Source organism: Plasmopara halstedii (assembly GCF_900000015.1).
Source record: "Plasmopara halstedii genome assembly, contig: Scaffold_614, whole genome shotgun sequence".
In the NCBI taxonomy this organism is placed as follows: Eukaryota; Oomycota; class Peronosporomycetes; order Peronosporales; family Peronosporaceae; genus Plasmopara; species Plasmopara halstedii.
In genome coordinates this window covers 510,538-522,386 of record NW_020187532.1, presented here as the reverse complement: position 1 = coordinate 522,386, position 11,849 = coordinate 510,538, and the positions used below count along the sequence as shown (strand labels likewise).

The following is an 11,849-nucleotide window of genomic DNA, read 5'->3' as shown; positions in this document are numbered from 1 at the left end:
TCGGAGCTCTCCCTCCTCTTTCTCAGCATAGCTGAGTTCTATTGGCTCAGGCCCGCTCGACGAGCTCTGAGGGTGTGCCTTTGAATCGAGTCGTGCCGACTAAAGTTGAATTCGGTATTCAATGCCACATTTACCACTTCTTCAAAAGAAAACGGATGCACGTGGAAAACTTCCATTCTGGCCACGCCAGCTCGAAGGCCCTCTAAAATGATGTCACTGAAACCGCCTCGGGGAGAGGATCGGCTGCGACCCCGGTAATGAGAGTTCTCAACTCTTGGACAAAGTCCACCAACTTATTCTTGCTCATTCGGGCGGCATGGAAACGCAATTGTAACCAATATGCCTGGCCAGGCGGCTAGAACAATCGCAAAAGCTGTAGCTGCAGCTCCGTTTAAGAGTGAAACGCCGCTTCATCCAAAGTGCCACACGTCAGTGCCCGTTCTCGCGCTCGATTCATGAGCTTGGAGAGAGCTAGCACCACGCGCTGTTGTTCGTTCTAAAGCATGGCGGTTCCGTAGCCATCTCGGCCTTTATCACCGAGAGCAGAAGATTCTCACCGTCCTCCCCCTCAAAGGTCTCAACGCTCACCATGAGCCGCCTGGGTCGGGAGGAGTCATTTTTCACCGACAGTGGTGTCATGGATGCAGTCGACGCCGAGATTTTCTGCCGTAGATGCTCTAGCAGAGCATCTTCATAGCTCGAAAGCGCCTCTAGGCGCGAGCTTATCCCTTCGGAACCTTGCAAAACAAGGTGTTCCACGCCCTCAGGGCCAAGCAGGAACATCGTAATTTTAAGCCCGTCCTGCATGCCCTGGTGCAAACAGGAATTTTGCTCCATGCTCACAGAGAATCATTTGTAACGACTCAGGGGTAGATTGTCTACGAGTGCTTATAAGTGCAGCAGGGCTGCCGTAGCTCTTTGCTTTTAGGAAGCTCAGCATAGGCCACCGACCTTACGTTCTATACCAGAACCAGTACGAGTGTAGCGGATCGCAATCCGCTACCTCCAAGAGTACTCAAAACCATAATCAAGGCAAATAAACTCTTCCGTTTAAAAGGTAAACTGTATTTACTTTTTTTTTTGTGTTATATTCGGCAAAGCCGCCTAAATCTAAAAGCTCATATTTTCGTAATAAATTTAATCAATATGCATATCTACTGGTAGTCCCGCCGCGTCTTGGCGTCTTGCTACGGTATAGCCAAACCATTGTGTGTTTAAATCGACTTGTGTAATCCACACCTTCGTTCGGTCACACCATCTTTTGTGACCCACGCCTGTATATGTAACCCCGTTACAGCGTGCAGGAGACGAAAAAGGGCTCTGCTTGCAAGTGCTATCAGAACCAAAGAGGCTTGGTGTCTTTCGTGTCATAGACACAGAACTCATTGAGCAGGGAATGTGTGAAGAAGGTCTTGGGGACGTAGAGGTGCCTTAGACACGCGAGCCTCGTACGAGGCGACAGTCAAGTGTGAATTGTGGACATTCGCAATTTTGATGAGGGGAGTGTAACAGGTTACACGTACCCTGGTATGAAAGGATGGGTCAAACAAGATGATTTGACCACACAATGGTGTGGCTAAACCTTAACAAGAATTCAAAACGTGGCAGGACTGCCAGTAGTCATATATTTTAATTAGGTTTTACTACATATTTAGGAAACCCTATAGATATAGATATAGACGGCACTGCCGCAAATAAGACAAAGAAATACAATTTACATTTTGAACGGAAGAGTTGATGTGCCTTGGGCTAAGGTTGTGGATACTCTTGAAGTAAGCGGATTGCGATCTGCTATATTCGTACTGTTCTAGTATATAGAACTTAATGTCGGTGACCTTTGCTTAGCTTCCTCTGAGCAAAGAGCTACGGTAGCTCCGCTACAAACACCCACTTGTTTCTGCTGTTAACCGGCCGTGACAAAAGTTAGAACAGAAACTTTCTCTCTTCTTACAAGAAAATACACTCTTGGGACCACGACATAATCTTTTTTCCCCGTCATATTCTGAGCCGCGACTCGTTACCACGTTTACCTACCACGATTCGCTCGAGTCACTTAGCAATATTATTGATTTTGATTTGGGACAATTACATTGCCAAAGCTTCAGCAGGATGACGTCTCCCTCACGACTTCCAGTCATTTACAGATCCTAACGATCCAGCCGCACCATATCTAAATTGGGATTGCATCAACATTCCACGCTATCAATACTTTCAAATTTTATATATAAGGTCAGAAATGAGCTCCGGTATGTCTTCGTCGCATGATGCACGAGGGTATTTTTGATATTTTCTATGCCTCCGCGTAGTGTCTACCGTTTCCGACAATCGCACGTCGTACAATATAGTATACAGTATAGTACAATGCAATGTATTCTATCAGGACTTGTTACAGCTTCACAATTACTAGGACTCGGACATGGAAATCATTTAGTTTGTTATCTCCACCTCTTATGACGATAGTGTTTGGTCCATATCCACCACGAGGTATGGAAGAAATTATTTATTTTGCTTGTCTCTTCTGGAATTTAACTTTTACACTTGAGGCATATGTCGCACGTCTTTAAATGAGATTCCAATTCGTTGTACCTCTAAGCAAAACGCGAAGGGGGCAGATGTTCAGCGGTCCCACAGATGCACTATTCGCAAGTATCGCGGAGCTTCTCGGGAGGTGATAAATTCTTCCCTCTCTAATCCGTATGGCAAGGTCCGTTTTCTCTGGCGAGCACAACCCACCCGACTCTCGCGACACGGAAGCCAGACTCGTGTTTAATGCAACACCAAGCGCTACTATGAAAAAGGTAGGGTGGGTTGAAAGTCTTGGAACGAGCCACACCATTCGGTGACCCTATGAAAATTGCAAACGGAACTGCCTCCGAATAAGATTTTGGCGCCTTTGCTGCGAAAAAGCTTGTAGCTCATAGACATTATACAGTAGTTCTCACCCCAAAAGACGCGCGAGAAACCATTCACACTTGCTTCAAGTCTTTTCATATGACAACGCCTCTTTTCTATTGTCACTGCACGTTGGTGCTTGTTCCCCCGCGTGGCCTCCTAGCTGAATAACGTCAAGCTCGACGCGCTAATGATCCATAAAGGCATATACAGATGTAAAGCTCTCAATCGCCCGCATCCAGCCCCTTGATAGCTAGTCTCTGGATCCTATCGGAGCGCACGATAGGCATAACCTATCTTATCTGATATAGCTGATACAATGACAAGTGCTTGAACATTTAGTTTTCCATATTCGTAAAGGATACAGTCCTTCCGCGACTAGTTTGTGGGATTGGCAGCGAGTGCCACCAAGTACATCGGAGTTGCCGTGCATTCTGCACAGAAAAGACTTTGACTAAAAAAAATCGGCGTTAAAAACCGCTCAGAGATTCTGTTCGAACGCACCGACCAGTAGCGAAACGAGAGCCTCTATTTAGGATCAATTATATTTAGCCTAATAGTACATATATACTTCTTCTTTTTACACCAGCTGTAGCCTACATGTAGCACAAGCCTCTCCTTTACGGAATTCTGTTATCTTTATAAAGCCCTCATGAGAATTCAGAATTTAACAAAAGTGTAATCTGAATTGTATTCAAAAATGATTGTTCCAATAGTGTATCGCAAAAATACAGTACGTACCCGTAATTCGTAGGGTAAGCTACGTAATCACCAAACAATTTTCGATTTATTATAAAAGCAAGTGCTTAAACGTGAAAGTTGCAACTCGAGCAAAAATATACAAAACGGCTGTTTACGCTGGTTTGAAAAATCATTGAAGGCTGTTAAAGCAACATTTTAGCAACCACAAGTAATCATCGTCGTCAACTGTCATCGCAAGTCCAAACTGTGTGGCTCTGCTGCTTCAGATTTGGACCTCTGTTGAGTCAATGGACAAACTAAACGTCTCTGCACAATTGTACACAGCTCGTTCGCGCTCTCCGAGCCTTTCGCGTCTTCATTTTCTACTGTAATGATAGAAAATCCATGCAGACCGTATCGTGTTTATTGTCCTTTTATCATGGTACTACTCCACTAAGTAAGACAGACAGAATTGTATTGTCCATGGTGTGTTTTACTTGTCAAACGCGAGGGAAATTGTACTCAAAAAATTCTAGATCGGTGTAGCTTTATCCGCAACCAGGCATCTTATCTAGCACAAATAATGCCCTAAATAACGATCCCATTACACTACTTGTGCGTCTACGATACACTGCTGAATGGGTTGCGCGCGATGAGGCATTGAAGCTCCGCTTTAGCGCTCAAAATTGAAGAGTCTTGAATTTGTGGTCCACCTTCGTTCGTCCCTTCCAGTTAGATGGAACGGACACGACAAACTCTTGGATACTCCGACAATGGATGCCGTGCTAACGAGAATGAAAAAGGTTGAATTTATACGTAAGAAAGATCTGAATCGTTTGTAGTCAGCTTGCAACGGGATGACCCAAGTTGTCTCAGTCGGCTTTCGTAACCTCACTAAAAATTAGAGCTTCACCTTTTCCCAATCAATCGGTTATTGTTCTAAAGATTGAGGTTTTATTCAATCATACACAATACCTGATAGACTGAGTAAAATGATAGCAAGGTCTTCTAACATTTGACTCTGACGTGTCTTGCACGCTCAAAGACTGTAAAGCGTGGCATGCCCTGAGAAAAAACTATCACGCCTCTCTCATACCCTTTATTCTATCTATGAGGCTGTTATTGTGATATAGAAACTGTGTGCGAATAGTACAGATTATAGAGTGGATTCTCGAATCAGTGCTAAAATCAAGCAGTTTACGTGGCGCCTTTCTAAACCGTCCTCGTTTCTGCTTCATGCGCAAGTGAGGTTTTTCACCTTAATTAGAAAAATAGCCAGTTTGACAGTAAAAAGGTGTATGGTGTTGTGAGCTTTGCCAAGCACCAACGACTGCTAAACGATATCCCAACTTCGATGATAGTGTCGCCATGTATAAATGCGTGTGACGAAGGACTTAAAAGCTGGTGCACGAGCTTTTGAGCGCAGCAAAGTGAACCCGAAGTCCGACCCTGACATCAATATCACTATCAACGCAAAAAAGATACCACTTTACATGGTAAAAAATGTACGATTGTGCATAATATGTCAATATGGTACTCGCGACGTGTTCATCCTCACAATCCTCATTACTTCCATCGGGCAAGAGTCTCACTTGGTAATTTTAGCCATGGGAAGTGCGTCCCTCTTCCAAGTTGGGGATGATGTCGAGTTCTGGCGAGTGCTGATCCATTTAAGTATACTGGTCTTCTGTCTAGTCATTTTTGAGTCTATTTTGCATAATGTGGAGCAAAAACTCTCTCGTTACGACAAGTACCAGCACATGCTTCGTAAAGCATATCGAGAGCTCATGGTGCTCGGTCTAATTAGTCTCGGTCTCAAGATACTCAAGGAGGTGCCAGGAGTTAATGCAGACACAAAAACCATGTTAGCGTTCCAAGTGGCCGACTTGACGATATTCATTTTGGCTCTTGCGTTAATTCTTCAAGCTATTGTCGTCTTTTTGCAGCAACGCAAAAGCAACATCTTGGCTGATCGTACTGAACTTATAACAGCTCGAGACCTTGTGGATGCTATCAGTGCTCCACCAGCCGCCCAGTCAGCTCCTCTTAAGTCTAAATGGTGTTGGTTTGAATCTAAAAAACTCATTGGAGGATTTGAAAGAGAGGTCGTGGAGCGACGGTTGTTGCGTCATTTGTTTCTTCGGAGATTCGGATTGCCTCAACTGTTCCCTTTCTCCAAGTACCTACGACGGGCTCAAGCTAACCAAATTTCGCACATGATTGAGGTCGAGCCATCTATGTGGGTCCTATTACTTGCAGTCGCATGGGCCCTTTGTGGTGCGCTGGCAAGTTTGCAACATTTGGAGTATGACTTACCAACAGGCCATGAATTGGTTGAGGTGTTTGTTGTGTTCGCCTGGGGTCTTGTCATTGCGCATGTTGCAGCTTTGTTGTACTTTCGTTCGTGCGTACATCAACTTTTGCGCGCTGCGGGGTACAGTGATGATGAGTCAACTTTGTTAGAAAACCTTCGTTTTATTGCTGAAGAAGAGGCTTTAGCATGGCAAAATGAAGCCGCGGACACGGCATTAGATACGATGAACCGAGTCCAAGAAGAATTGGATGAAATTGAAGATCATCGAAATTCTCGACGTCATAAAATTCTTCAAAAAGATGAAGGTTTGCAACTCATGGTTACGTGTTTTCGTAAGATCAACCACATGAACGATCCCAAATTTCGCTCACGTCGAGCAATGAGTGGTGCACAAATTGGAACTCCGCATCTGAACTTACGCTTTTTCTCTCGAAAAGCTTGGCATGTTGCTGTTATGTTTCTACTCATTCTCAATGGGTTTTTTATCGCTTTACTCGTTCAATGTGCAGTATACGAATTGGATGACATCTACAAAGAGTATGGACTTGCACCTGCTGTGATGGTGCCGCTTCCTTTGTTTCTTAATACATTTGTGCTTCAACAACGAATGTTTCGCTCCTTTGTCATGGTTTGCAGTATCTCACGTGTTGAAGCCACGACATTGGGAGAAGTTGTGACTCATTTCAGTGAAATTGTCGAATTACGATCTGAATTTGCTACTGCATTGCTCAATTGTTTGATCGAGCGAGAGTATACACTTATTGATTTGCGTCGCGAACTTCGTGCGCACGATCTACGTCATAGTGGAATGATCGATGTGGATAAACTACGTGATGTCTTGTCCGCCTTTGGCTTTCGATTGACTCGCTTTCGGTTCAATAGTTTAGCCAAAATGCTGTTTAACCTTAATGGTACTAAAGTCGAGTATGGACAATTACTTCGACTCTTGACTTTGGCTCAACAGGAGGCACCCCAAGATACTTTACAAGCAAGTCGATCGCGTCAGCATCCGCTACTGCAACGAAGTCAGACGAGCAATGATATTGGCGACAACACGAGTAGGTTTTCAAATACGCTTGACGGTTCTGAATTGGGACGACAAGACCCGTCACTCCTGTCGTCCCGACAAGATCCGTTCACTTTGTCAGGACGACAAGACCCGCTAATTATGTCGGGACGCCAAGTTCCGTCAAATATGTCTGGACGACAAGCTCCGTCAAATATGTCGGGACGACTAGATCGGTCAAATATCTCGGGACGACAAGACCCGTCGGGACGACAAGACCCGTCAAGCCCACCTCAAAATCTGGACTCTGAACCTAGATCGGATACCGATGCTACTGTGCGTACGACTATGACGAGATTGCATCGATTTTCGAGAGTATCGGGACTTCAGCAAACAGCCAAGTTTGAAAACCGAGGTCGGGGTTTTACGAGGGAATTAGGCTATACGCAAATTGCAAGTTCAAGAGCACTTCACGACATGTACAACATTCGTTCTGATTCCGAAGCACATGTGGATAATGTACTCTCGGACACAGCATATACAGTCTTGTAAGCTGTGTCAAAGGTTGTACATTATTATCAAGCCTACTGTTCTGTCTGAAGCTGAGCAGCTTCAAGAAAGCATATTTTACACTTATAACTGGTCAGAAGATTTTATTGTATAAGACCCAGCAATAAATGATGCATACATTGTGTCTTTGAGTCCAATAGTTTCAAAATTTAGTCTCATCATTACTTGAAAATGGTACCTAATAACCTAACGTTTGTAACAGGATACTTACCCTATTCTGGACGCACATATTATACTACGTTTGAGCGAAGCTACGAAGTACTAAAGTAAAGGTTTATTATGAAGTAATATAATTAGTGCTCGATACACTCGGGACCCCGTATAGGAGATACGTGGATCATATTGGCTGCTAGTTTCACGTTATACATTTCAAGGTTTTGGTAATATCTAATTAAGTTTAGCATAAGATACTATTATAAAATAGCATTTTATAATGGGAGAATAAAAAAATCCCCCAACTTTTGCCATATATAAAAAATATCCCAACTTTTCAAAGAAAAAAAAATACCCCAGCACGTAAATTATCACCGGGGAGCCGTAATATTACACAAGGGTATGGCGCGATTGGTAGCATAGTGTCAGTTTCGGTTATCGCTCGTCCAGAGCCGTCACCAGCTGTAAATTGCGTTTGTTGGATTGCCTCAAACAGATTCTGGCGGACACAACCGGCCACCGCAGTTGGGCCGTTCATACCAAAGTTTGGTCGAAGACGAAACAGTTCTCATCTAGAAATGAGATAAACTGGCTATGCTCCAGGCGTAGCAACAGCGCGTCGTGCTAGCGCTCTCCAAACTACAGACCATGCGTGCGAATGGGCACATACCTTTGTTACCTCTGTAGAAAAGGTATTCCAATTCCAACCGCGCATAAAACTGGCGAATTTCCGTACCACCTAAGCGAGCGTTCAGCCAAGAAGTATGAGAATTTGCCGACGATCTCCACAGTTTAAAAGATTTAATAGAATGTATAGCTTAAATTTCATATCTTAGACGAATAGCTCTGCTTAAATTTCTCTGTTTGGATTCGGTTCAAACCTAAATTTTTCAAACGCTCACTGTACATTGTTCATGAAAGCAACGTCTGTGCGGTAACAGCCTGTTCAGGCGAGGGAGGTGAAGGTTCTAGGAGCGCATTGGCAAGGCTGGACTCTGACCAAGCTGAAGAGGATAAGACTGACATTTTCCATTGAGCAGCAGCTATGTGCTCGCAAATTACAAATTCGTGGTATTACCAATCTTTTGCGCTAAACCTGTCCCCTACTCTCGGTAAAGAGGTGCAAAAGTGGAGTGCCGATCAACGAGCCGAACTAGGCACAAGGTAATCTTCCGGAAGGACCTGGTTTTATCGCATCTCTCGTGATTGCAATAATCTGGTCTTAGCCATAATGAGAGCGGCACTTTCTAAATAAAGGTAGTCGTATAGCGTAAAATTGTTGGTGATCAACTCTATTGTCCGGGTCTTGTTAATGCATAATAAGACAGTGGCGGTAAGACGCGAGCGATTGTCAGACGTAGTCAACACTACGGGAGGCATTAAGATGCCGAAACTACTAGCCAACACACTGAGTGCGAAAGAAAAGTAAAATCAATGTGTAAAAGGATTCTAAGTGTCTTTTTATCCTTTGCTGAAGGAATAATTCGATGTAAATAGATATGTCACCCGGATCAAAAAGTATGTCATGTCAATGACTTACTTGCTGGATGCAATACTGTAATATCCCTTTCAAAGGGAGCGGAGAGGCATCTTAAACGCCCTCTCGTGAGAAGTACGACGGCGGTATGGTGTTAGAGAGTAACTGTCTCCTCCCGCACCTACATTTGAAGATCACGGGACCCAGCCGCGGGGGGGTGCGTTATTAGCTGGCCCAGCTTACTTCTATGTGTACCGGATGACTGGTCGGCAGTTTTATCCTGGTGATGCGAGAGGGATATCTTCCTTTCGGGAACGCGTAAGAGGTTTATGTTATCGTCACAAACAAAAATTCCCTAGCAATGTTCCAAGGTCGAGACCTGTCCGGTAGCAAAATCATTAGGTTTATGGAAGCTGACCGGGCTTATAGCAGTACGTAAGGCATTGAGCGTCTATGGTGGCGTCGACAGCTCCTTCGTAATTTGGGGAGTACAAGTATCAAGCGACGGTCTAGTCCATAAACTTGCTTGTCGATATGCACATGAGTCATAACAACAAGTTGATTTCGTGGAAATTGGATCAGTTTTTGGTAAAAGCACTGATCACATAAAAAGTCTATAGCGGTTTGTCTTCTAAACTCTCTCCTTCAGAAAACGAGAAGGCGTCGCCAGCACAATGTTATAGGTCTGGTTTCACATGTTATGTGGACCACATTCCTGTGTTTGTGTCTTTAATCACCAACTATACACCCTGCAAAGTTGTATATACCCACTTGTGGAGTTCGCTCTGTACAATGCACTGCAAGCGTCTACCGGCTACACGCCGTTCGATGTGAACGTCCTCGTTTATTCTCGCGTCTCATTGACGCCGCCATTCCACGGCTCAAGGTTTGTTGGAGACGAAATAGCCTTGGTAGCCGAAGAGCCATGAGCTGAGCTCAAGCTATGGCCCTGAGCTGTTGTATCAGAACTTGAGATATTTATCAGGTTAGGGGAGTTTTAAGCCAATTGGTTATATAAAAAATGCCACTTCACCTTTTTTCCTATTCACGTAAGGCAAAGGCTCGCTGGAATCGAGCAACACCCAGTGAGGCGTGTCAGTTTGCCTCGAGCCTTCCTCAATCAATGTTTGTATACGGACGGGCATTTTCCGTTACACTTGGTAGCACTAGTAGTCGTTCCAACGCACTACTTCGATGGATTTATCGACGGAAAAGGTGGACACCACAGGCGAATGTCGTCTTCAGATCAAACGATATGCTGTAACTGAAACAAGAGGCGATAACGCAACACTTAGCAAATTTTGGTGCGTATGTGTAAGGATATTAGGATTTTTATCGCAGAAAATATTGACGCCAGTTCCGTCGTCTCCTCCACCAGTGGCGGTAACATTGCCGGGTCAAACGGATGTCCTGTAAGAATTAAGGTTGAAAGCGTTTGCTTGAACGAAGATGACAATCTTGCGCTCTGGCAGCCAGAAATGCTCATCGATATCACGATGACTCAAATCAGTGATGTCCCACCTTTACAATGTCGTATTTGGATGGCCACGCAAAGGATTGGGCTATGACATGGAAAGTCAACCATTCCGGTTACTTTGCCATACGGTAAGAGCTGAAAGGGCCATGCGATCGATTTTTCTTCCACCTAATGTTGCATTTCGATAACGGTCGAAATTTTTGTCACACCGTGAAGTCAACGGCACATTGTACGACTATGTACAGAAGCCCCGTGAGCTTCGTCCCAGCATGGCAAGCGAACAACTGCAAGAGGCACTGATGATCACTGTGTTTACAGAGGGGCTAACTTATTGTCTCCTAAGACTGAAGTCTTACACCACAGCCCGATGACTCTGGAAGGTAGAATTATGATTGCAGTACCCTTTGCGTCAAGCATGTGGTCAATCGATCGATCCGATGGAAGCAGTGACTGCTGCTACCGGAATTCTGGAATTAATGGACCTTAGTGCGGTGACTGTCCATAGGCATCAAGTTTGCTGTTATGGATGTCAACAATTCGGTCAAGAATGTCCACGTGAAGAGACAAACCTCTTGATACGGTTCTCGTCGTAATAATCCCGATTCACGTGTGACCATACCACAAGGCGTCCAGAAAACGCCAAGAGATGTAGGGCGGTCTACTGGGGCAATTATAACTTTTTATAAGTGTACTGGAAAAATCACTTATGAGGATTCAACCCTTGAAGGATCGCTGTCCTTCACTAACGACACGAGTCGAAGTGGTGTCCTCATTGTCACAGCGATTGGGATAGGTAAAGGTCGTTCGTTTAAAGTCTTGATTGACCCCTGTGTCGCGTAAGTATGCGCGGAAGCAAAGTGCTATTGAAAATGATTTAGTGCTTTTGGATGCAATAGATAGAAGCAACGACTTTATCTCATTGATGTTGGTTACTGGTGCAGTGGTCACCGCGAAGATCACTATCAACCACAGCTAGAAGATTTCAAGCCCAAGGAAGTATTCAGAGTCCTCATGATGGGCATACAGTATGACCTGATTTTTAAGTACATCGTTGCTCGAGAAGCATGGGTCATGGATAGAATGGCGATCGAGAACGATAGGAAATGGCTCTTTTGGCGCTGGTGAAACTCTTGGAGGTAAATTTCCAACATTCACAATGCACCAGAAGAAGCGCTCATGAGCTCGACAGTCGTATCCTGCTGGAAATGATCCACACTTCATTAGTATATGTTATAAAATTGACATTCCCCAGGTTAGGGAGGATACGGGTCGTATGGAG

At 44.4% G+C, this 11,849-nt stretch overlaps 2 protein-coding genes across 2 annotated transcripts; both read left to right on the top strand.

The window, feature by feature from the left end:
• Positions 1-5,180: 5,180 nt before the first annotated feature.
• On the top strand, positions 5,181-7,445 carry PHALS_12127 (Mlo-related protein; the record flags this gene model as incomplete). The annotated part of the gene is made up of 1 exon (XM_024727613.1): positions 5,181-7,445. One exon carries the CDS (start codon positions 5,181-5,183, stop codon positions 7,443-7,445), a length of 2,265 nt encoding a protein of 754 aa, XP_024578173.1.
• A 1,906-nt stretch (positions 7,446-9,351) lies between these two features.
• Positions 9,352-9,644, top strand: PHALS_12126 (uncharacterized protein; the record flags this gene model as incomplete). The annotated part of the gene is made up of 2 exons (XM_024727612.1): positions 9,352-9,411; positions 9,465-9,644. 2 exons carry the CDS (start codon positions 9,352-9,354, stop codon positions 9,642-9,644), a joined length of 240 nt encoding a protein of 79 aa, XP_024578172.1.
• Between the last annotated feature and the right edge of the window lie 2,205 nt (positions 9,645-11,849).